This window comes from Sturnira hondurensis, unplaced genomic scaffold, assembly GCF_014824575.4.
Source record: "Sturnira hondurensis isolate 20B ecotype Veracruz unplaced genomic scaffold, ASM1482457v3 Scaffold0003693, whole genome shotgun sequence".
Classification (NCBI taxonomy): Eukaryota; Metazoa; Chordata; class Mammalia; order Chiroptera; family Phyllostomidae; genus Sturnira; species Sturnira hondurensis.
The window spans coordinates 9,872,226-9,895,888 of NW_028076324.1; the positions used below are offsets into that span (position 1 = coordinate 9,872,226).

General features: G+C 53.4%; 1 protein-coding gene and 1 non-coding gene across 5 annotated transcripts in view; one reads left to right on the forward strand and one right to left on the reverse strand.

Annotated features, from left to right (window-relative positions):
• Nucleotides 1-22,786, reverse strand: part of DPP9 (dipeptidyl peptidase 9) — a 36,425-nt gene extending 13,639 nt beyond the window's left edge. For 3 of the 4 annotated variants that reach the window (XM_037042615.1, XM_037042613.1, XM_037042616.1), the window contains exons 1-12: nucleotides 22,627-22,786; nucleotides 19,120-19,208; nucleotides 16,595-16,848; nucleotides 11,084-11,196; nucleotides 9,748-9,921; nucleotides 9,497-9,665; nucleotides 8,699-8,812; nucleotides 6,689-6,817; nucleotides 4,841-4,902; nucleotides 3,477-3,577; nucleotides 2,298-2,475; nucleotides 1,943-2,105 (exon numbers count right to left, since the gene is read on the reverse strand). In XM_037042615.1, coding sequence (XP_036898510.1) covers nucleotides 1,943-2,105; nucleotides 2,298-2,475; nucleotides 3,477-3,577; nucleotides 4,841-4,902; nucleotides 6,689-6,817; nucleotides 8,699-8,812; nucleotides 9,497-9,665; nucleotides 9,748-9,921; nucleotides 11,084-11,196; nucleotides 16,595-16,848; nucleotides 19,120-19,175 — 1,513 coding nt within the window. In that variant the 5' untranslated portion in view covers nucleotides 19,176-19,208; nucleotides 22,627-22,786. Of the gene's footprint in view, nucleotides 1-1,942; nucleotides 2,106-2,297; nucleotides 2,476-3,476; nucleotides 3,578-4,840; nucleotides 4,903-6,688; nucleotides 6,818-8,698; nucleotides 8,813-9,496; nucleotides 9,666-9,747; nucleotides 9,922-11,083; nucleotides 11,197-16,594; nucleotides 16,849-19,119; nucleotides 19,209-22,559 lie in introns of all 4 variants that reach the window. The other variant, XM_037042614.1, reaches the window with a different exon arrangement.
• A 261-nt stretch (nucleotides 22,787-23,047) lies between these two features.
• TRNAG-UCC (transfer RNA glycine (anticodon UCC)) lies at nucleotides 23,048-23,119 on the forward strand. The gene has a single exon. It is a non-coding gene; the product is annotated as a tRNA-Gly (tRNA).
• Nucleotides 23,120-23,663: the final 544 nt, after the last annotated feature.

Genomic DNA, 23,663 nt, shown 5'->3' on the forward strand with positions numbered 1-23,663 from the left:
GTAGTGCGATATGGGGACGCAGTTGGGCCCCTCCCCCATCCAAGGCTAATGGGACAATGGGTGTGCCCAGCTCCATAGCAGGAGGTCTCCTGAAAGGCACCTGCTGCAAGCTCCACTCAACCACTGCAGGTAACATCCGAGCGCTCAGTTGGCCCATTTCAAGAGGCGGAAATGAGAACTTTTCAAGTGACATTTCCCAAGGCTAGGTGGGGTCAGTTAAGTCAACATATGAACCAAAAAGCGGCAACACCGATGAGCCAAAGAAAACTCCCCTTGGAGATGGCTCTGCTGGCCTGTGATGGCCGTGTTATACCCTGAGTGGCAATGCCCTGAGATAGGAGTCACTCCTCAGTCCCTGCTACTCAGCCCCTGTAGCTTGTGGCTTCAGTTGTTCTTGACACTTGGGCTTCCCTCGGCTCCTGGCCCCCTGAACACACCCTCACTTGGGTCTCTGACCTGTGATGGTGGCTGCCTGTGGCTCCTTTGTGGGCTCTGCCTCTAACCTGTAGGGCAACCCTGGGGTGACTCGGTGCCAGGGAACACTAGGCGACATCTGGAAACACCTATGGTTGTCACACCTGGGGAGTGGGTGGGGATCGGGGATGCTGCTCAACCCCCGCCCCCCCCAGTGCCCAGGATGATCCCCACAGAGAGGGACTCAGTCCTGGTGGCAGCAGTGCCCAGGGGAAGACCTGGCTCCAAGCTGGAAGAGCCTCGGCTTACTTCTCAGGCCACACTGCTTCCTGTCCAGGCATGGCCCTTTGCCACTCTATCCTGCCCCTTCTGAGGCTTGAACGCCATCCGAGTGGGCAGACGGCCACACTCCCACCGTGAGTACGTTCTGCTCCCCCCAGCTCCGAGCACACAGGAGCCCGCCAGTGCAGCATCTCCACTGCTGAGCACTTCACCTTGAATATGTCCAAAACCCGCCTCTGGAGTTTTCCCTCCCAAAACTGTCCCTTTCAGAGTCTTTCCATTCCAGACCAGATCTTCAATCATCTTCCAAGTGTCTGTGCCTGCCTCCATCTGCCTCAGACTCCACCTCCAAAACCCACTGGCAAACTGTATCTGCCCGGTGGCCAAAGTGCATCCAGAGACTCACCACCAGGGTCAGCCTCACCACCCAACTCCAGTCCTCATCCCTTCTTGCCCCCGAGGCTACACTCTACTCGACAAACCCAGGAATCATTTTAAGCTCGTAGATCACTGGCAAAAGCCCAAGTCTTCCCCGAGACTCACATGACCTGCCCATTCCCTCCCTGCCCTCACCTCCTCCCTCTCTCCCCCTTGTTCACTCTGCTCCAGTCACCCAGGCCTCCTTGCTCTTCCCCTAACACTGGGCACAGTCCTGCCCCAGGACCCTTGCATGGGCTGCTCCTGGGCCTGGAGTGCTCTGTGTGGCTGCCTTCGCCACCTCTACCATGTCCTCCAAGTCTCTGATGCACAGCACATTATCCAGGGATGTCCTCCTGACCACCCCTTTTAGAGAGACAGCCCCTCCCTCTCTAACCTCTTACCCTGCTCACACTCACCACTCCCAGGCAGCATCATTCACTGTTCTGGGGTGATTCCCCAACTCTGCCATGGCACACATGGCACAAAAACCTCAGGGCCTCATGGCACAAAAACCGCCACAGAGGACAGGTAAATGAAGGGGTGTGACCAGATGAGATTAAAACTTACAGAAACAGGCAGCGAGCTGCAACTGACCCATGGCTGTAGCTTGCCGACCCCGGTATGAGAAGGGCCTGGCACCTAGACAGTGCTAACAACTACTACAGACTGATGAACGACAGCTCACTATGAGAGTCCCTGCCAGGCCATGAATAACATGTGCCAAAGGCAAGCTTCGTCATTACAGGAGGCTCAGCCAGAGGGTGGGATCCGGGAGCAAACGGCGCCTCGAGCCCTGATGAGCACTGCCGTCGCTCACTTTGCTCACCTTCCCCGGGGCTGAGGGGCTCACTCCAGTCGTAGCCACTGGGCTGTAACACAGTGGTGACCTTGTATAAGTGGCAGAAGCCAGTCTTGCTTTCATTGGCACGGATGAAGCAGAGCTCGTCCTCGCCCTCTGATTGGGGGAAGGGATAGAAGATGTCATGAACCTGTCGGGGCAGAAGAGAGAAGGTGGGTCAGGAGGTGGGGGCACACCCTGCAGAGGAAGGTGGGGCTCTGATGGCTGGCTGGGTTTAGAGGCACACACGGTGTCTCCACTCCCTGGCCGGGGGAGGCCTGCCTGAGCTTGCTTCTCCACGTGGGAAACCCGGGCTGCAAACCCAGCACCTCCACACCCTTACGTTGATCCACACGCTGGTGATCTCCTCGTACACCACGTACGGCTGGACATTCCTGGGCACGGCTCTGGCAAAGGCTACCCGCTGCTCCTCGTTCTCAGTGGTGGGAATGAACAGGGCCGGGGGCAGAAGGACAAGCTGAAGCCGCTGCTGGGGCCGGTCCAGGAGCATGGCCCAGGCACTGAGAGGGTGAAAGAGAAGCCAGGGGCCTCAGGGGCCAGCAGAGGAATGCCAGTGACTAATGCTGCCCCCCACCCCTTGGCCAATCTTGCCAATGCCTGACAGTGTAGTCCCACAACACGCAAAGGTTTCCAGCTGGCAGGTGTGCTCGGGGGAAGACAGGAGGGCTGACAGGACCCCACAGCCTGCCTTCTGGAAACATCTCACATCATTTAATCTTAGAGTAGTGTTTTGAAATGCCATAATTTCTGCCAAATCCTCACCCACATGCATCATCCTTGATTTCATACTTTGCTGTAACTTAAGTTTTTAACTTAAATATATTTTAAATGGGGACCTATCAGTATTCTAGGTGGAAAGGCAGCAACTCAACATCAACAAGGAGCAACTAAAACAAAATCAAAGAGCAACATGTCAGGGATGGGAGGTTACAGAGGGAGCCCACACCCTGACCAGGTGCCGGGCCTGGGCTAGCTGTCCTGTCGTGAAGGGGGTCCAATGGGCATTTGGAGCAGGGAAAGCACACTCTTTTGGTTGGCATGTCAGGATTTCAACCCTGTGGCCACCAGCATCCTTCACTTTTCAAACCTGCCCTCACAATGTGAAAGCAGCCACAGATAAGCTATGATGAATGAGTGTGGCCCTGTGCCAATAAAACTTTATTTATACACGCCAAAATATGTATTCCATATCATATCTGTGTGATAAAATATTATTATTCTTTGGAGCTCCCCAATCATTTAAAAATAAAAAAACATTCCCTGACTCCTGGGCCTCACAAAAAAAGTGAGGGTGGTAAGGACTTAGCCCTTGGGCCGTGCTTTAGGGCCCTGGTCAGAGATACCTGTCCCTGATGTGAGCAGAAGGGCTAGAAAGCAAGTTAAACAAGAATCCTCCGTTTTGGGGACCCCATGATTCTTACGACAGGGCACGAGGGCGTGGGAGTGGCCCGCCCAGGCTTCTGAACGTACATGGCGTACAGCCTATCAAAGAGAGACTCACTATTTGCCGTCCTGGGTCCACCCGGCCCTGGCGATGTACTCCACCTTCGGGAAGAGCGTGCCAAAGGGCTGCACCAGCTCCTTCTCTTGGGTCGAGATGATCTAAAGGGAAAACGGAGTTGGGTCACATTATGGCCCGATCACATGCTACCCAGGAGTAGACAGCCACTGTTAGGGGCACACTGTGCTCCCCTCAATTCTGTATGCCTTGGGACCTCAGAATGGGGCCTTATTTGGAAATGAAGTGGCTGCAGACGCAATTGGTCATAAGGTCATACAGGAGTAGAACCGCCCAATCCAATAGGACTAGTGTTCGCATAAAAGAGGAAACGTGGGCACAGACACTGCACAGTCAGAATGCCTTGTGACGAGAAACAGGAAGGATGAGGCCTGGAACAGGTCCTTTCTTGCAGCCTCAGGAGAAATCAGCCCAGCCGGCACCTCTATTTCCGCAGCCGTGAGACTATATATACTTCTGCCACCCAGTCTAGGGGACTTTACTATGACAGCCTGTTCACAGCACCTCAAGGGTTCTAGTGTGGACTGTCACTGCACAGCCTTGCCCAGGCGGCAAGACGGCCTTGGGCAAGACAGCCTCTGGATGCCACAACCTCCGGAGCCTAAATGGGGCTGGCGTGGCATCTCCTCAGGAGGATCAGGGGTAGAAAAAAGGCAGGCAGAACCTCGGCATGGCCCACAACCCAGCAGCCAGCTCCCCACACCCCTGAGCTACCTGTCCAGTTGGTATAACCCAGGCCACTGCAGGAGCTATTCATCTGACAGAGCCAGGGACTGTTTAAAACAAAGCCACTTAGAGTGATCTGTGTCAAATCTGCAAGAATACTCTGGTTGAGAGTGAAGGAGGGGTTTGGTTAGGACCTAACTGTGCCCGAAATGAAAAAGACTCCTAACTTACAAATATAAGTGTATTTTATTGCACACTTTTTTCAGAAACGTTACACAAGAATGCCTTTTGGCAAAAACACACAAGGGCTTCCTCAGCTGGTCTGAACTCTGACCTCTGACGTGCGGTGCTGGTGTCCTGCCCCCACAGCTCCTCTCAGATACAGCCTGTCTTGCCCTCCTTGCTATGGAGGCCTGAGCAACAACTCCCCAGGCAATGAGGGCCTCTTGCATTTCCGAGTGAGGTGCATGGCAGCAGGGGCAGCAGGGCCAGCAGGGCCCAGCCTGGAAGCAGGGCTCCAGGCGGAGCCATTTTGCATTCAGCCGACCTTGAGGAGTACCTGCCCCTGCAGTGGGGCAAGCAGCCTGCAAATGCTGCCCAACTACCCACCCAGCTCACAACACACACCTCAGCCTCTCTTCTTGTCCAGAAGCTTCTCTGGGGTTCACCGGCCCCCTTACCTTGCCCTGGCTGTCAGTCTGAAACTCAGCCAGCTTCAAGGCGATCTTGGGATTTTTGCTACCTGCAGAAATGAAAGTGAGGTGAGCCCAGTGGGTACTGCCTAGGTAGGGTGAGAGCAGGTGTTGGGGTGGAGGGTGCATGGTGACACCTAAAGAAAGGCGACGGCTGGTGTGGAGGGAGGGGAGGAAAGGTGTCCAAAGGTCTCTCCATGGGCATGTCAGCCTCTCTTGTCCAGGCATAAGTCCTAGACTTTCTGACTTTGGGCCAGGACCTCCTTCCAGACAGTGACATAACAAACTCTATGCTGATGGGGGGTCATCGGGGGACACATACACGAGGAAGACACCTGCCTGCATTTGGAGAGCTTGACATCTGGCTGTGAAATGGGGTACATCCGTGATAAAACCACCAACATTGCAGAAAGGTGGCATACACCCAGTGTAACACAGCTAGGGCCCCACCCACTGGGAGGTGAGGCAGGTGGCTTATTGACTGGGATGACTAAGATGTGCATACAGAAGTGGGACTTGGTTCAAGCTCCAGTTGCTTCTATGCTAGGTCTCAACTCTGGCACGCAGGGCTCCAGCACCCTGGGCAGGGGTGTCCTTGAGCCTCGGTGTTCTCTGACTCATCAAACCGGGAGGGTGAGACTGACTTTTCCTGCCTGCACTGGGATTGGGAAGATCCTCTAAGAGGGCTCCGTCTAGCCTGGCACACAGTAGGTGCTCACTGCTGGTTAGTGAAAATGATTCTTTCATTTGCTTCCACGGAGGTGGCAAATAAGAGGCCTGCAGGCTGAACCTGGCCTGCTGTGTATTTTGTTCAGCTAAGTATTTTTATTTTTTATTTATTTTTAAAAGGTTTTATTTATTTATTTTTAGAGCGGGGAGAAAGAAAGGGAGAGAAACATCAATATGTGGTTGCCTCTCGTGTGCCCTGTACTGGGGACCTGGCCCACAACCCTAGCATGTGCCCCAGACTGGAAATCAAACCAGTAACCCTTTAGGGCCCTGGCTGGTGTAGCTCAGTGGATTGAGCACGGGCCTGCGAACCAGATGATCGCGGTTCCATTCCCAGTCAGGGCACATTGCCTGGGTTGCAGGCAGGTTCCCTGCAGGCCAACTCCCAGCAGGGGACGCACGAAAGGCAACCAAACATTGATGTTTCTCTCCCTCTCCTTCTCCTCTAAAGATAAATAAATAAATAAAATCTTTAAAAAAACAAAACAAACAAACAAAAAAACCAGTAACCCTTTAGATCTCAAGCCAGCACTCAATTAACTGAGCCACACCAGCCAGGGCTCAGCTAAGTATTTTTAAATAATTTGAGTGATATTTAAGAATGGGGCCCTGGCTGATGTAGCTCAGTGGATTGAGTGTGGGCTGCAAACCAAAGGGTCACCAGTTGATTTCCAGTCAGGGCATGTGAGAGGCAACCACACATTGATATATCTCTCCCTCTCTTTCTCCCTCCCTTCCTCTCTCTCTAATAAATAAATAAATAAATAAGTAAACTTGATTTATCCTTTAAAAAATAAGGGGTCATTTCTCAAGTAATTCTGGATTTCCAGTTTCTCTTTAGAAACAGGCAAACTCAAGTCTGTCTTCTCACAAGGTGAGAAGGATGCCTTCTCATCCGAGGCGTCCTAGAATGGGGCGCACACCCCCTCACCTCCCCTGGCTCCTTCTGTCTCCTGCGCCCCAAGGCGGTGCTGGCCTTGCTCGTTCCCAGCCTGGCCTGCTTCTCTAGGTGCTGTGGGCCCGTCCCGGTTGGTGCCTCGCCTTGCTCTGTGGGGCCTTGGACAACTGCCCAGCCACCCGAACCTGTCCTGGAGACAGGACACTCACCTGTGCGGGGGTATCGGTACGAGTCTGTCTTCCTTTCTTCCAGCGCAGGAGAGGGCACATGAATGACCTCCACCTCAGACTCATCAACTTCCTCATACAGGATTCGCAGTGTCTTGTGGCCTTCTGAACCTGGGCAGGGGCAGGGGACACTACTGAGGGTGGTGGGAGTCTCATCCCATCCGGTACGTTTGAAGGACTCTCCTCCGCCACAGCTCAGCCCAGACAAGAGCATGAGCCTCGGGGCTAGGACCCTGGGGTCTGCCGTTTACTAGACCTTCAGCCAGTTGAGGCTCTGCTTGGGGCCTCAGTTTCCTTACCAGCACAGTGGGGACGAGAGCTGAGCTATTCCCAGAACAAAATGGCATGGGGGGTGGCCACGTGGGGTGTTTGTGAGCTGCATTATGTGTGTCCCTGCCAGATCCCTGTGTTGAAGCCCTCACCCCCAGGACCACAGAATGTGACTGTACTTGGAGACGGGGTCTTTCAAGAGGTAATTAAGGTAAAACAAAGCCATGACAGAGGGCCCTAATAACTGGTGTCCTTATAGGAAGAGATTAGGACACAGATATGCACAGAGAAAGAGGTATCTACAGCCAAGGAGGGAGAGCCAAGGTGCTGACACCTTGAACTTGAACTTGCAGCCTCCAGCACAAAGACAATATTTTACACCTGTTGTTTCAGCTCTCAGTCTGCGGGAGCTGGTTCAGCCATCCAAGCTGATTAACCCATGGCTCAAGAAGAATTACAATGAAGATCGTTGTGAGAATAAGTAAATCGCTGGGCAGTAACAGCTCAGAAAGGAGCATGCTGACTGGCAGTGCTGAGGCCACAGGGACAGAGTCCATGGTGGTTTCCTTCCTCAACAAGGAAGGTACTGAGAAGGTTCTTCATCTGCTGCCCTCTGTACCCTCAGCTGAGGCTCACCATGGACAGACCAAAGATGTCCCAGAAACGCCCGTGGTCCGCAGCTGCTTTATGGGTGGAGCACCGGAAGCCTAAGAGGCTGAGTGGCTGGCTTGAGGCCACGTGGTTTGGGAGTGGTTCAGACTCGGGTGTGGCAACCACAGATGTCTCCAGACATTGTGGAATGTCCCCAAAAGGCAGATTCACCCCAGTTGAGAACCACTGATATACTCCCAGAAGATCATCCACCAGGGTGCATATATAAAGATGTTCATTAGAGTATTGTGTATGACACCGAAATAAAACCAAAACCCATAACTAGAATAAACTGAAGTGTCCATGTGGGACTGGTTCAATGAACCGTGGCACACTCACACTCCAGGGTCGACTACAGTCATTAAAGAGTTCTCAGCCCTGGCTAGTATAGCTCAGTGGACTGAGTGCTGGTCCTGGTCTGCGAACCAAAGGGTGCCTGGTTCGATTCCCAGTCAGGGTACATGCCTGGGTTGTGAGCCAGGTCCCCAGTGGGGGGCACATGTGAGAGGCAACCACACATTGATGTTTCTTTCCCTCTCTTTCTCCCTTCCTTCCCCTCTCTCTAAAAATAAATAAAATCTTTTTTTAAAAAAAGAAGTTAGCCATCAAAAGAGTTAGCCATCTCTGTGTGCTGACTGCAATGGACTGGAGGTTGTAGGCCCCAACCCCAGAATCAAATATTAATGGCATTACATCACGGGGCCTTTGGGGGGTGATTAGGTCAGGAGGGTGGAGCCCTCAGGAGTGGCATTAGTGTCTTTATAAAATATAAGAGACCCCACCACATGAGGACACAGCAAGAAGGTGCCGTTCATGAGTCAGAAAGAGGTTCTCACCAGACCCCAAACTTCTGGTGCCTTGATCTTGGACTTCCAGCCTCCAGAGCCATGAAGTGTGAGTGTTTGCTGTTTATAAGTCCCTCAAACCATGGTACTGATGGACTGAGACACCGATATCAATAGAAAGGTTGCTGAGGTTTCTTTTAAGTGAAAAGTGCAAAGAGCAGAAAAGTACTTAGACTTTATAAATATAAGTTCAGAGAAGCCTTTGTAAAAATGGAGAGGGACCTACCTTCCCAGGAGGCTGTGGGACACCACCAGTAGCCGGTGAAGCGGTCGAATTCTTCCTGGATGACGAAGGTGGCCACACCTGCGGATTTGGGGTCTTCAAGAACATTGGATAAGCCTGGAGTGGGAAAACGCAGGATAAGAGATGAGAAGTCCAGTTTAAAGCGGGTTCCTCACCTCAGCACCGCTAATGCTGGGGTCAGCACACTCTCTGCGCAGGCTGTCCCAGGCACTACGGGGTGTTGAGCAGCATCCCTGAATCCCCACCCATTCAGTCCCAGGAGCATCCTGACCCAGCTAAGACAACTAAAAGCGTTCCTGGACACGGCTGGTGCCTGAGTTGCCCCTGGTGAGCCACTTGGGTTTAGAGCAAGGGCAGGACAGGGAGGCAGGTCTAAGGCCATGCCAGGTGCCCAGTTCCACGGGCATCTGCAAAGGGAAGGTTACTTCCAGTGAGGAGGGGCATGAGGGAAAACTTGGGGAGCAGGTAAGATCTGAGCTTGCCCCCATGGAATCAGATAAGAAAGTGGGGGTGGAGGGGCCAAGTGAGTGGAGGTACAAAGTGCCTGGTGTGAGAAGCCACAGTGCCACACGGGAGAGTGGGCTGTAAGAGCAGGATCTAGGGAGGTTACTGGAGGTCACGGTGAGTGGACTGGAGGCAGGGTATTTTCTAGAAGCTGGGCTGGTGGCTTTGATGGCTAACCCCAGAAAGGGCTGGCCTGGGCCTGGCCCCACAGACCACACCCCTGGTGCAGGTTCCTGTCCACCCCAGCCAGGACTTGGTGCCCTCTGCCTGCCTTACCCCTGTGGCAGAACGTCAGCCGCTGCTCCTCGCCTGTCTCAATGTTGGCCACCCATAGGTCACTGTTGTTGATGAAGGAGAAGAAGGCAGGGTCAGCAGGGCAGATCTTGGGGTCCATCCGAGGCCCGGAACACTGGGTCTTGATTTCCAATGGCTTCATGGGGGACACCTAGGGACAGAGATATCTGGCTTAGGAGGGCAGGATGCTACCCACCTGCCCACCTGGCCTCCAACCTGGGGCCAGAGCTTACCATGAAGCCGTTTTTGCCGCCATCCCGACAGTGGAAGAGGCTGTTGCTGGCCTGGAAGAGGAAGAGGCCACTCTCGCTGTGGAAGTCATAGGAGGTGATGCCAAAGACTCCCAGGCGCTTCCGCTCCCGAAGGAGCTCCTCCTCCCGAGAGTAGACCCCGTGGTGGGGAGTGGCCTGGGGGGAACACAGGAGACAGATGCCAGTGTCAGTAGCCGGAGGCCCTGGCAACCAGGGCATTCCCAGGAGGGACCTATCGGACTTGGTTCTACACCAGAGAGAACATTCTGATGAACACAGCAGTACCCTTGACCAGGTGGCCAGGGGTGTCTAGGGTGGGCTTGCAGGTTTCCGGGACTTACATGGAACTCCTCCCTTCTCGGTCCACCTCTGAGCTTCCCTGTGCCACTTTCCCCATGGAATCTCTCCAAGGCAGACTGGACTGTCCTCTGCCCCACAGCATGGAGTGCCACTGTTGGACTGCTCTTCCCTGGTCCCCAAGGCCAATCCTACAGACACCCCCCACCCTTTTCATCACCCCTTCCTGCCAAGAGCATTTGACCTGAACCCACCCAACACCAAACATTCACACTTTCTGCCCAAGTGGCGGGCAGAACAAATTTGGGATCACCTGACCACCCAAACACCCAACCACAGCAGGTTCGGGCAGCTAAACTGTTGTGGGCACTACCACACAGCCGTCCCAAGGAGAGTTCGGAAGTTACGAAGATACGGAGGAGTGTTAGTGACAAGAAATGCATTTAGAAAAAGCAGAATCCAAAGCAAAATTACCCCCACACTGAGGTAAAATCTATGTGAACACAGCCCCTCGGCTTGCGGACTACAGAGAGCGGGCGAAGGGAGCTGCTGCGCTGGCTTGGGGGGTGCAGAGCGTGTCGCCCCCACTCCCTGCTACCGCCACATCACCTGTTCAGTCGGAGAGAACTAGTCGTAAGCCAATAAAAAAGGCACTCTCGTCCCTCACCTGCCATCCCTCTTCTTGGAACTGAACCAACTCTGGATGACATTAATTATTACCCAAGTCTCCACAAAAAGGCCTGGTCCCAAGTCAGTTCAACTCTTCCGTGAGGCATTGAGAAGGAGGAGACGCTTTGATAAGCATTCTCATCGGAAGCCTAGACTCAGGGGCTAGAGCACAGACTGGGGTGCAGGAGGGCTGCGGTGAGCCGGAAGCTCTTCTCTGCCGGGTGTGCGTGAACTGTGTGGCTGGCCTAGGCCCCTTGGGGGTTGAGGGCCCACGGAAATGGTGCACAGCCTGATGACAGGGCCTGTGCCCACATCCCTCGCCCACAGGCAGGATTCAACGGGTGCAGCTCACCTGGAAATGGTCCAGCATCTGCTTCCAGGACAGAAGCAGCAGAGCTTCTTTCCGGACCTTCCTGGGGATCTCAGAGTAGAGGAGGGAGTTTTCTCGGCTTCCATAAGGCATCCCTTGGGGGAAGAGGAAAAGAGCAAAATGGATGACCTGGTCCAAGACAGGCAGGGGCTGGCCTCAGGTCCCCCATGGCTGTGCTCAGCTGGTTCCTTCTGCTTCTATGTCATCCTGCAAGCTCATCCCAGCTGCACACCCTGCTCAGAGGAGCTGCGGCCCCGGGTTTAAGCATGACAGCAGTAGTACAGCATCTTCTACTGCTGAGGTATTTGTGCTAAATATCTTGGCCTAAGTTACTGAAAAAAACAGCACACAGTAGAACAAAAAAAGGGTGGTCAGGGCTACCCAGATTTTACTCAATAGGTGAGGCTCTGGCCTTAAAAGTCCTTTATTAAAACACTTTTGTACTCTGGCTGGTGTGGCCCAGTGGACTGAGTGCTGGCCTGTGCACCAAAAGGTTGCTGGTTCAATTCCCAGGTAGGGCACATGCCTGGATTGCAGGCCAGGTCTCCTGTTGGAGGTGTGTGAGAGACAAACCAGTCTATGTATCTCTTGCACATCAATGTTTCTCTCCCTCTCTTTCCTCCTCCCTTTCCCTCTCTCTAAAAATAAACAAAATCTTTTTTTTTAAAAAGGTTTTTGCAAAGGAAAAAGGATCCATGGACACAGAAAACAGCACAGTGATTGCTGGGAAGGAGGGAGGCAAAAGGGGACTAAATGGCAATGTAAAAGAATATAATAAAAATTAAACTTTTTTTAAAAGGCTTTTGCAAAGGCCATGAACTAATCTATGATTAGAGCAAATATGTCTAATCAAGGGCCTCTTCCCCTTGGCACTGGTGACACTGGGGCCTAGCCACTCTCCATGAAGGACATCCTGGGCACTGTGGCATCCTGAGCAGCATCTCTGGCCCCACTCAGTCGGTGCTAGTAGCACCCCCAGCTGTGATGACCACAGATGCCCCCACATGTTGCCCAGTGTCTCCCTGACAGAACCACTGATCTAACCTGACCTATGAAATGAGAGCAGCTGCCCAGTGAGGATTCAATGGGAATTAAATGAAGGAAGAAAGATGAAGCACTTAGCACAGTGCCCGAGACATGCCCCTCAGAGACTTCAGTATAACTCCAGCAAGCTGCCATTTCTCACACCCATGCATCTCTGCAGGGGAGACGTGTCCGACATCACAGGTGCTGGCCTGTTCTCGGTGGCAAATACAACAATGGCAGACCTGGCTGGGAGTACCTTCAGGTGGACAACAGTGTAAGTGTCGTCTGCAAAGTTAACAGTAGAGCAGAACAACTCTCTCTGGTGAGCCTTGGGTTCCCCCTCTCTGTGTGGTGGGGTGGAGGACACCAGGGCTGAGCTCCCCTAGTGTGGAACCCCCTAGCTGGGACATTCTGTGGTGGCCCAGGAATAGGCCGTGAGCTCTCAATCACTCACAGAAAGCCGAGCTCCTCTCCAGAGGAAGCTTGGTCTGGTGCTGGCCTCTTTTCAGCACCTGTTACACACACCCGCACTTCCACTACTAGGAGAACAAGCGGGCCCCACGCTCGGCCCCCACAGTTAGAGCTTACTAAATAACATCTGCTCTGCTTATGGTTATCTTTGTAGGTAGCTTTTTGATATGACAAGTAACATAGGTTTTCCACTTATGATTAAGTTGCTCACGAAGTACAGTTATCAAAATAAGAGCATATTTAAAGAAAATTATTAGGTTAGTAAGGGCTCCTTTTAAAACGGATTTAAGAAACATGCAGTTAGCTTAGATGTGCAGGTGGGAAGCATTCACAGTTCAATCTCTAAGGACCCTTTCGGCGCCTTCAATTTGTCCCATTCCCAGCTGGAGACGCAGACATGACACCGCCTGGCTACGCTGCCTGTGGCATGTACTCTGGATAACTTCTGTCTGTGGGGCTCTCTGGGATAGCCGGAGCTTTCAAAATGGGAAGTCAAGGGTGTGGCCTCACTAAGGATGTTGGGGCTGCCTCCCTCCCCAGCTGATTAGTAAGACACCAGATGACCTAAGCTAGCACGTTCCCTATGACAGTGCTGATCAGCATGTAAGGCAGGGGTCGGAGATGACCGGTGACTACTGCTTGTTGTTCTGCCTTCTTGTTCCAGGTGTGCCTCATCTTTAGGGACAGCACCCTCATCTCCAGTGCAAGCACCATCTCCATCCCCATGCGCTGTGGCCTGGGTGACTGGTGTGGTGGGGGCTTGGGATCCTGGATCTGGACACAGGACACAAGGACACAATGGTCTTGCATTTCCTGCCTAAGGGGCCCCCAAAGCTCTCTGGGGCCCTGTACCCTCTCTGTGCAACATGAGATGCCCACATGCAGGAGGAGCAGGAGGAGCAGGAGGAGCAGGAGGAGCAGGAGGAGCAGGAGGAGCAGGAGGAACAGGAGTGCCAGAAGGAAAGAAGCTTTCCTGACGCTGCAGTTTGAGCCCTGGAACCTGAGCCACTGCCATCCCATCTTCCTGACAGCAGCAGCCGGCCAAGTCCCTTCTCTGATCCTTCTTGAGAGCATTGGGCCTCATCATGCACATCGGCAAGAGCCTTCATGGAGGACCTGGTGACTGGCTCCATGTGCTCCCAACAGCAAAGCCTGTTGTCCACTGAGGAGGCAGGGGGAGTGGGGGAGCCGGGGGAGGGGCAGGTGGTGCTTAGAGCAGCAGGCTAGGCATCGCCCTTGGAGGCCCCTTCTGTTCTGTCCAAAAAGCTGCTGGCTGCCAGCACTCGCCCAGGTGCTGGGCTGGTGCAAAGCCACATTATAAATAGTCAGGAACTCTGGGGATGGCTGCCCCACCGACTTAAAAAGTCAAATCAAGGGTACCCTGAGGTCTTGAGTGACACAGTGGCGCAGCTCAAGGGTGAGCAACATCACTCCCAAAGTGGCATCACAGATCTGAACTGTTCTAGGCACACTTTGGCCTGGTCCACAGCCCTTGTCTGGAGCTGCCCCTACCCACTGGGATGGGCCCTCAGAGCCTCCTGGGAACGTTGGGTACCCGCCTACTCCAGGCGCAGACAGCGGACATGCACACAAGGCTACAGCCGACTGGACAAGTAGACATCTGACCTCTGTTGAACCAATCTGATTCTTTCTCCCAGGAATTTGGCAAAAGCTCATCCATTTCTGCTGATGGCGAGATCCCTAGACAAGTAACCCTGGGAGTGAAAGGCAGGAAGGCAGTGAAGGTGGACCCATGGAGAAGAATATATACAGGGCAGCTGCCTAAGCTCCACAAGACCTGGGGGGTCATATCGTAGGGTCCAGGATGGGGGCTCCCTGAAATGCCTTCCTGCAAAGTACACTTGGTGGCTCAAAGGAACTCAGAGAATTTCTCACCCTTTTAGCAGTTCAGTACTTAGCTGAACAATGGTTCCCAAAATGTCCACGTCCTGATCCCCAGAACCTGTGAATAGGGACCTGTAGCAAAAGGGATTTTGCAGATAGGATTAAGTTAAGGCCCTTAAACTGGGGAGATCAGTGTGGATTATCTGGGTGGGTCCTATATGTAATCATGTGCCTTATAAGAGGGGGCAGAGAGATTTCAGACAAGGAGGAAGAGGCAGTGATGTGACCACAAGAGGCTAAGATTACAGTGATGTAGCTACAAGCCAAGGAACGCCAGCAGCCCCCAGGAGCCGGAAGAGACCAGAAATGGCTTCTCCCTTCCAGCTTCTGGAGGGAATGCAGTGCAGCCTGGCCCACACCTTGATATCAGCCCAGAGAAACTGACCTAGACTTCTGGTGAGAATACTGACCTGTGAGAGAACAAAGTTTGGTTGTTTAAAGCCACCTAACTGAGAGTGGTTTGTTTAGTAGCAGCAGCTCTAGGAAACTTACACAAGTACCTTGACCAGGATGGAAATCTGAACTTGAATGAGTGAGTGAGTGGCCAAAGACAGTGGGAAAAAGAGGTTTGGAGGGCACAAAACTGCAGGAAAAGAGAGGCAAGAGGCCATCAGAGTCCATGAGCCTTGGCCACTTTCAGCCCTAACAGCCATGCTTCTCATTGGCTAAATGAAGCCTGAAGCACATTCAGCCCTAATCTCCCTAAATCAGAGCTGGCGGACTATTTTCTTTAAAGGGCCAGACAGCAAATACTTTCAGCTTTGGTGGCCATATGACCTGTGGTGCAACTAGACGTAAAAGCAGCCATAGATGGAAATAAACAAGTAGGCATGCTGGGCTTCAGTAAAACTAGATTTCCAGAATTGGCTGCTTGTTGCTTGACAACTCCCATCTCCCTTTCTAACTCTGTGCTTGCTGAACCACCGCCGGCTCTCACGTGGGCCCTTATGAGGAGGGTCTGCATCAACTGCGGGAGGGGAGAGCCACCTGGTGTCCATCTTGGTCACAGTCACAATCATGAGCATGGGACTAGCCTCAGGCCGAATGAACTTCATTTGTTCATTCCACAGCTCACTCCAACACTGACTGAGGGCATGACCAAAAACAGGCGCTGTCCCTGGGGCTGAGGACACAGAGAGACTGACCCTGGGCTCCAAGTTGAGACTGCTAAGAATGAAACCTGCCTTGGGTCAATAACCCTGTGTCGCACTGCTTTCAAACATGCTTAGAACTGTTCCTATCTGTTCTAGGACCGATTTGTTCTGGGCAAGTAGGACGACATTCATTCACTCAACAGATACTGACCATCCACCTGCCAGGAGCCAGGCTGCGGCTTGGTCACTGTGGTACCAATACAGGAGGCCACAGGTGCACAGGACCCACACCATGCCCTGGAGGGAACACGGCCCAGCAGGGAACATGAACCTAAACAACTGCAAATGTATGGAAAGTGCTGCTCCAGAGGCACACACCAGGAGGAGGCAGTGGTTAGCTATTAACGTGCTTATCCAGATATGTAGGGTAGCCACAGCAATGTGGCAGGCCACCCTATGTTAGCCTACCAGGTATATGGTTATGCAATCGCAGCAGCTTTCCATGAGCCTCGGGGTCCTACCTAACACTTTGCTTCACAGCCAGAGACTACTGGAGCTACTTGGGACTCTCCCTGCTGTGGGAGTCCCGCAGCTCAGAAGCCCAGCCCAACCCAGGGGGCAGGCTCAAGGGACCAACACTACAAACAATCTCAGTGGCTCAGGCCCGCGCATCCCAGGCCCAAACCACAGCCCCGTGCACCACAGATGGGCGGTCCTGTCCTCTGCTCCCCTCACCAGAACACATGACCCTCTTGAGGACCCTTGGGCCAGACCTTCATTGTAAACAGATGTCACTGTGAGTGGCATGACAGTTTGCTCTGGACCAGACCCATCTATTTGGACCTTCTAAGAGGACCAGCTGACCTCTGGAAATCAGAGGATTTAGAAACAGCCATCTCAGAAACACTGCCCTGCTGGAGGGCAGCCTGAGGGGCCCAAAAGGTCCTGGGGTGTCTGCAGGAGCCTGGAGGGCCAAAGGGGATGCTGGAGGGCTTACCTAGGTAGTAAAGGCGGTGGGAGTGGGGGCTTGACTCGTCCGTCTTCTGCACAAACTGGAAGTCATGCGGAGCCTTGTTGACGATCAGGCCCGAGTTCTTGCGGCTGCCGTGGATGATGTTCCGGAGCCCTTCCCATGAGTGCTTCTGCACCTGGAAGTGGGATGCTGGGTCCTCCATCTCAACCGTGTCTCCCAAGTCAGATGTTGGAGCCCTGGTGGCCATCCTCTCTGCCCCTTCAGAATTCAGTGAGAAGCTATGAGAAGGAAATGAGAAGGAGAGTGGTACCCGAGTTCCATGCACAGGCTGCCGCCTCATCAGACACTGATTCTCCCAGCCGAGCTCCACAGCGTGCAACCTTCCCTGCCCCCACTCCTTAAACTGCTACCCTACCCTCCAACACCATGACTGCTAAGATCCAAGCCTCCATCGCCTCTCAGCTGAATGATGGCAACCATCTACCAACACAAACCCTCTCTTGGTTTTCCCTAGAGAGAGAACCAGTCCTTACCATGGCCTTCAGCACTCTGTCCTCTGACCTCTGCCAGGCTCGTGAACCTCATTCTGTCATCACTATACCCTAGGTGAACTGGCCTTCTCAGGGCTTCTCAAACAGGCCAGACTCCTTCCCTCTCCAGGACCTTTGTTCATGCTGGCCCTTCTGCCTGGAACACATTTTCTCCTCTCTTTGCTCAACTAACTTCTAATCAAATCTCAGCTGAAATGTCTGTCAGGTCCTGAGAAACTCTCTATGATGATCATACCAAAGCTGGTCTCTCCATTAACCTTTCACAGGCCACCTAGCTGCCCCATCCTCAGAGAACTCGTCACAATGGGTAACTGTCAATCGCCTGTCTCCCCTGTTTGTCTTGTTCATAGCTGTGTCCCCAGAAGCTCTCGTGGTACCCTGGCTTAGCAGACATTTCACAGAGGCCCATGGAAGACACACTTGCCCACACACAGGAGCCTGAGCACAGAGAATTAATCCCCAACCTTGTCCCCTGTGCCGTCAGCTTTCCGTCCAGCAGGGTAAACGTGTGCCTCACTGGAGGCGCTAGAGAAGTGGATAGTTACTGGGAACCTGAGACCTCTAGGTGAGAGCATGTTGTGCACACTCTCCCCTCAGAGGCCATCCCACTTCGGGAGCAGTTGCAGCCGGGCAAAGGCTCCCTCCCTCCCCTCTCCAGCACTCACTTCTGAGCACGCTTCTTGAGCAGACTGGACTGGCCAGGCAAATATTTGTTTTAGGGAAACCTAAACACAGCCATGGTGACCCAGTTGTGGAAGAGCCAAGGTCGTCTCATGAGGCCAGCCAAAGTGAGCAGGATGGCCCTGCTCTCCTCCACGGCACCTTCCCTCAGACAGGTTGAAGGCCTTGCTGGGTGCTGGGACTGTGTGCTCTGGGATTAGCAGCTTTGCAAACTGAAGTCTGCAATCACTTCTCAGAGTGGGACTTGAACCTACTACTGCTGTGCTCAGCACAGGCCAAGGGCAGAGGAGTAACAAGCAGATCTCTGCCCACCGCCTCCCTTTATTCAGGTGCCCTTTGATTCCCAGAGAGCTTTGACCCCTGCCATAGCAGACCCCACAGAGTGATCACTGGAGGACAAAGCACCCCTCCCTGCTTTGAAAGGCAAGGGGAAAAAGAGACATGAGAAGACTGCCCGGGGCTTTTGGGCTTCCACTGTAAGCTGATTTTCCAAGTTCCCTTTTTAACTCAATTCCGTAATGGAGAGGAGGAGAAATGTCCCCCGCCCCCAGCCCGCGCAGCCCTACAGGACCCTGCCGGAGCAGAGGGGGCATGCAAGGAGCTGGCACGTCCCACGCAGGGGATGGCTGAGCACTCCAGAACCTACACAGCCCCAAGCACCGCCAGCAACAAGCCCAGAAGACAAAGCCATCCAACCCTCCCGAACTCTGCCATCACAGTTCAAGCCTTGCTCACAGCAGAAAAATGGATCATGACCTCCAGGGTCTCTAAAGGAGACCCCGAAGCAAAGAGCCAAGGGAAAGCACTCACAAAATCACATGGCTTACTTCCACAGCAAAGAGTGATAAAAATGATCTTGCCTCCAATCACTACAGAGAGCCCAAGGAGCAAAAATGCCATCCAGGAGATGAGAAATAAAATGAAACATCGTGAGAAATGCCTAAGAATCTTCTAGATGCTGTGGGGCAGCACACAGTTCCAGATAGGCTAAAGCCGATCTTGCACTCGCTTCTCTCCTCCCCAGAGGCAAAGCCCTGACTGTAGGAGGAGGCTGCGGAGAGCAGCAGGTGGACGAAATGGGGCCCCGGTGAAGCAAGTCTGTGCCAGCCCTTTCCCATCCGGTGCCAGCCTACACTGGGCTTCTTGAGTCAAGAGTTTATACAGCTGGAAAATGAAAGTGGGTCGCAAGCCTCTTAGGTTGGGTCCAACTACACTTTCCGTCTGCCAATCAGCAGGGCACCCTCAACAGCCTACGACCCAGACCTAAGACTCTGCAACATTCTCAGCAATCAGGGCTCCCAAGGCTGTGCCCCTTACCTTCTCCAATTTCCTGTGTTCACGTTGTCCAGGCGTAGCTTCTTAACCGTCCGCATTAACCACTCGGCTGATCAGGAGAGTGGGACAGCCTGCGAAGGAAGAGAGCACAGGGCTGCACCTCCCAGCAGGCAGTCCAGGGGTGCAAGCTCTCACTCTGTTCTCCCCTCTGCCCCTTCCCCAGGCAGCCCTCCATGCTTCCGGGGAACACTTAATGCCAAGGGCATTCTGATGAGGCAGATGGCTCAGGCCCTGCCCTGAAATCTGAGAGGGTGCCTGGCATTTGCCAGAAACCAGCATCTTTGCATCGAGCAGTTCTCCCAAGGTGAGAAGTTCCAGAGAAGATGGAAGTATTGAATGACTCTGAGGATGCCACCCACAGATGCTGGCCAGAAATGGAATAAAAACAAATTATCTATTGTGGCTACTCCCTGATGGCCTTCCTGACCTCCCCTGCTCCCTGCCCTTGGCCATTACATCCAGCACACTGGCCTTACTCTTCCCTAAAGACACTACTCATTTCCACTCCAGGGCCTTTGCGCTTGCCAGTCCCTCTGCCTGGGACACCCTTTCCTGGTTTCCTGTACGACCTGCTTCCTTTAGCCTTTGGGTCCCAGTATCACCTCTTCAGAGGTCTTTCCTGGCATCTAACCTCCAGTTGCCACCTTATCACCTCCATCACAACACCTGGTCTTTCTGCATAGCACTCGCTATAGGTCAGTGGCTCTCACTGGCAGCGATTCTGCCTCCCCAGGGGGCATTTTTGGTTGTCACCACTGATAGTTTCAAGTGGGTGAAGGTCAGGGATGATGCTCAACACCCCAGAGTGCCCAGAACTATCCCCCACAGCTGAGAATGATCTGGTCCCAAAGTCAGCAGTGTCGAGGGGAAAATTCTACATTCATTACTTGGGAAAAAATTGAGTTTGATCCTTAGGCTCAAAACAAAAACCGAAGTAAACCTCAGACACTCAGATGGTATAAACCAAAATGACCCCCAGCATCTGTGAGTCACCTCTGCCCTCCCTCCCCATTCAGTTCACATATTTAAGGGTACAGTACCCCAGGTCCTTAGTAGGTCAAATGATTCTAGAACGCAGTGTCTCCTGGTGGTGTTGGCAGTGGAGTCGATGGAATTCCTTAACCCAGGGGGCCTCAACCAGGGCGGCCTTTTCCGGATTCTGGCCCCCAGGGGACACTGCTGGTTGTCACAACTGGAAGGCATGCTACTGGCAATGTGGTTGGAGGCTCAATCCCACAATGCACAGGATGGCCTCCTACCTCATCCCACAAAGAATGACTGGGCCCCAAATATGACTAGTTCTGAGGCTGGGAAGCCCTGCTCTAGATGAGTGGGCACTCCCCACTGGGATGACCGTTCCGCAGGGGCAGGCCCACATCTGTCCTGTCCCTGCGGATCCTGAACCCAGGGACAAGTCTAGCACATAGGAAGCACTCCATAAACATTTCAGGTTGAGTGAACTTGTCCCTATCCTCACTCGAATGCTGTTTAAAGTCAAAGGGACCTCTGGTTTGGTTGGCATCCAACCACCTTCTTAACAAGCTAGGTCCCAGGAGAATAGGCAGGTGCTCAAGTGCTTAAAGAAAAAGAAAGCAGGACAGAGATCATATGAAAGAGGTGAAGCAACATGTCCCCATAAAGCAGCACCAGCTCCACTCTCAGTGCTGTCCTGAAAAGAGTGGTCTCTGGTGTCAGAGAGATCTGGGTCCAAATAGCAGCTCTGCTGCTTCCGGGCTTTGTGACCTTGGAGAAGTCACTTAACTTCTCTGTGCTTCAATATTCCCAGTATAAAATGGGACTGCAGTTAGGATTAAATGAGATTGCACAGGTAAAGTGCCCAATGTGGCAGAAAGTACGTGGCAGCTAATATTGTTGACTAAGCAAGTTATTTAAAATTATATCAAGGGGCCCTGGCTGGTGTAGCTCAGTGGATTGAGCACGGGCCTGGGAACCATACAATCGTGGTTCGATTCCCAGTCAGGGCACATGCCTGGGTTGCAGGCCAGTTCCCAGCAGGGGACTCAGGAGAAGCAACCATACATTGATATTTCTCTCCTTCTCTTTCCCTTCCCCTCTAAGGATAAATAAATAAAATCTTTTAAAAATTTAAAAAAATAAAATAAAATTATATCAAGGGGAGAATTGGTCTAAAGTCCCTTTCAGAGGCAGACTCCACCCCATTCACTGAGGGAATGGCAGGCACCGTGTTAGGTGTGGAGGGTGCAGCCACACCACCACCAAACCCAGCTAGAATCAGCACTCTCCCCTTTTCCACCCCCAGTCTCTCAGGGGGTCCATGGGGGGGGGCTGCTGGAGGGGAACACTGGATGGAAAGAGAAGTCTTCAGCAAGGGCACACAAAGCTGCAGCTACTGGCCTGGGTCCCAGCCAACTGTGCCTACGGGCAGTGACTCCAGGGTTGTAGAAAGACACTTCCTGCCGACTTCTATATTCTGGAGCAAATGAATCCCACCTGCCCACACTCAGCCTCCCTGGCTGCCCCACCTCCGCCCAACTGACCTTCTAAAGAGTCCAGAAAGCCTCCACTGTGGCTGCAGGTGTGGGACACAAGACCTTGACAGAGTGAATGTGTCACTAATGTGGCAGGTTAATGAAGGGACTGGCTAACCACTCGCTCTCCTTCCGCTCTCCTTCCACTGGGGAGTCCCGGCTGCGGTGCCTCATTCTGTCTACCTGGGCGGTTTCTAGCCGCGCCTCACAGCCCTGTGGCGAAGTCTGTGAGTCCTGAACCACACCTAGGAGAAAAATCCTCCCAGGGCCTGTTCCCCCAGGACTCGGCCAAAGAGGAGAGGGTTGGTGACCACTGTGCACATCTGGGCTTTAGTCCCAGGTCCTGGAAAGCAGATTGGTTCTTTCCACAGAGGTCAGGGACTTCCTTACGGTGGGGGATGGGAGCGTTGACAGGGGCAGTGGCGAAGGGAAGGGGCTGCTTCCGATGTTGGCTCAGCGGCAGCAACGATGTCAGGAAGTGTCAAGGCCTGTCTGAGGCACTTCGGAAGGTGGACAGGTCTAAGGGTGGGCCGGGGGGAGGCTGAGAAAAGAGGTTGGATCCTACGGGGATATGGGAAGAAAAAGCACACGGGGCAGGGAGACAGCCCCAGCTCTCACACGGGGAGTTGGAGAAAGTGGGGACCTCCAGAGTCTGCCCAGAAGGGAGGGTGTTCTTGGGTGCGGCCAGCCCGGGCAGGGGCCAGAGCCAGGTAGCATCGGCAGCGACGGGATGGGTGGGGAGACGAGGCCGGGCCAGGGAAAGGCTGAGAGGCGGCCCGGGCACAGAAGGGGGCGAGCGGGAAAGAAGGGTGAGGAGGGACGGGGCCAGAGGAAACCGACACAGGGACTGGAAGCAACGGGAGTGCGGTTCACGGCGAGGACGCGGGGCGGGAAGGCGGGGGCAGAGGGTACCCGGGAGGGTTGCTGGCGGGTTCAGGGTCGCGGCCGAGGCGGGACGGGGCGCGCAGGCGCTGCTCACCAGGGCTCGGGGCTGGCGCGGGGCGGCGGCCGGGCTGGCCAGGACGTCCCGGGGCCGGAGGCGCCTCAAGCTCGCGGCTCCATGCCCAGGACTGCGGCCCCGGAAGTAGGGAGCACGGGGGACAGCGGAGGCGGCGGACACAGGGGACTCGGGAGGCTCAGGTCCCTTTGACCCGGAAGTCGAGCGGCCGAGGCGGCGGCCCGGGATTGGCCACCGCCCGGCCAGCACCAAGGCTTCGCGGCTCTGGGGGGGACGTGCGGGCATGGGCCCGGGGACAGTGGTGTGGAATATCCCTTGGATGGTGTCTTCGGATGCACGGAGGGACGCGAAGAAGAGATGTCCCTACAAAGTTTGGTAGCACCCAGCCAATCCAACGAATCTTCTATTAAAGGGTAATTGGAAAAGAGAGAAACTTGCGGCGGCGTTGGTGGTATAGTGGTTAGCATAGCTGCCTTCCAAGCAGTTGACCCGGGTTCGATTCCCGGCCAACGCAAAGACGTTTAGCTTTTTCTTTCTCCCTGGGCCCTCTTGGACTAACCATCTAAAGTTTCTTAATAAAACAATTAAATAGAATTTCAATTACTTTGAAAAACCTGAAGTTTTATAATGACTTATAAAAAGTCAGGAGGCAGAAGAAAAAAAATCGGAATTTTCATTACAGTTACTTTGAATTCAATTTTAAAATTTTGTAATGAAGAGAAAAACAAAAGGGCCTACGTGTTTCCTCTCAGGACCGAACCGGGGACCTTTCACGTCTAAGAACGTGATAGCCGCTACACTACAGAAACTAGCAGACCACAAACTCTTAGTAATTACTAGGCACAGACAATGTTACAAAAAATTGTTACATTATATTTCCCGAGAAGAATACTGTATCATTTGGCAGCCGCTTCGTTAATGATTTACTCTTTCCTAAAAACTCATCACTCCGCTTGATTCAGTGACTGCTGGAAAGGGGAAAACAACCCATAAGCCCGTATCTTTATTACGTTATCGTCAACACACGTCCTATTAAAACAACCAAAGACAAAAATTGC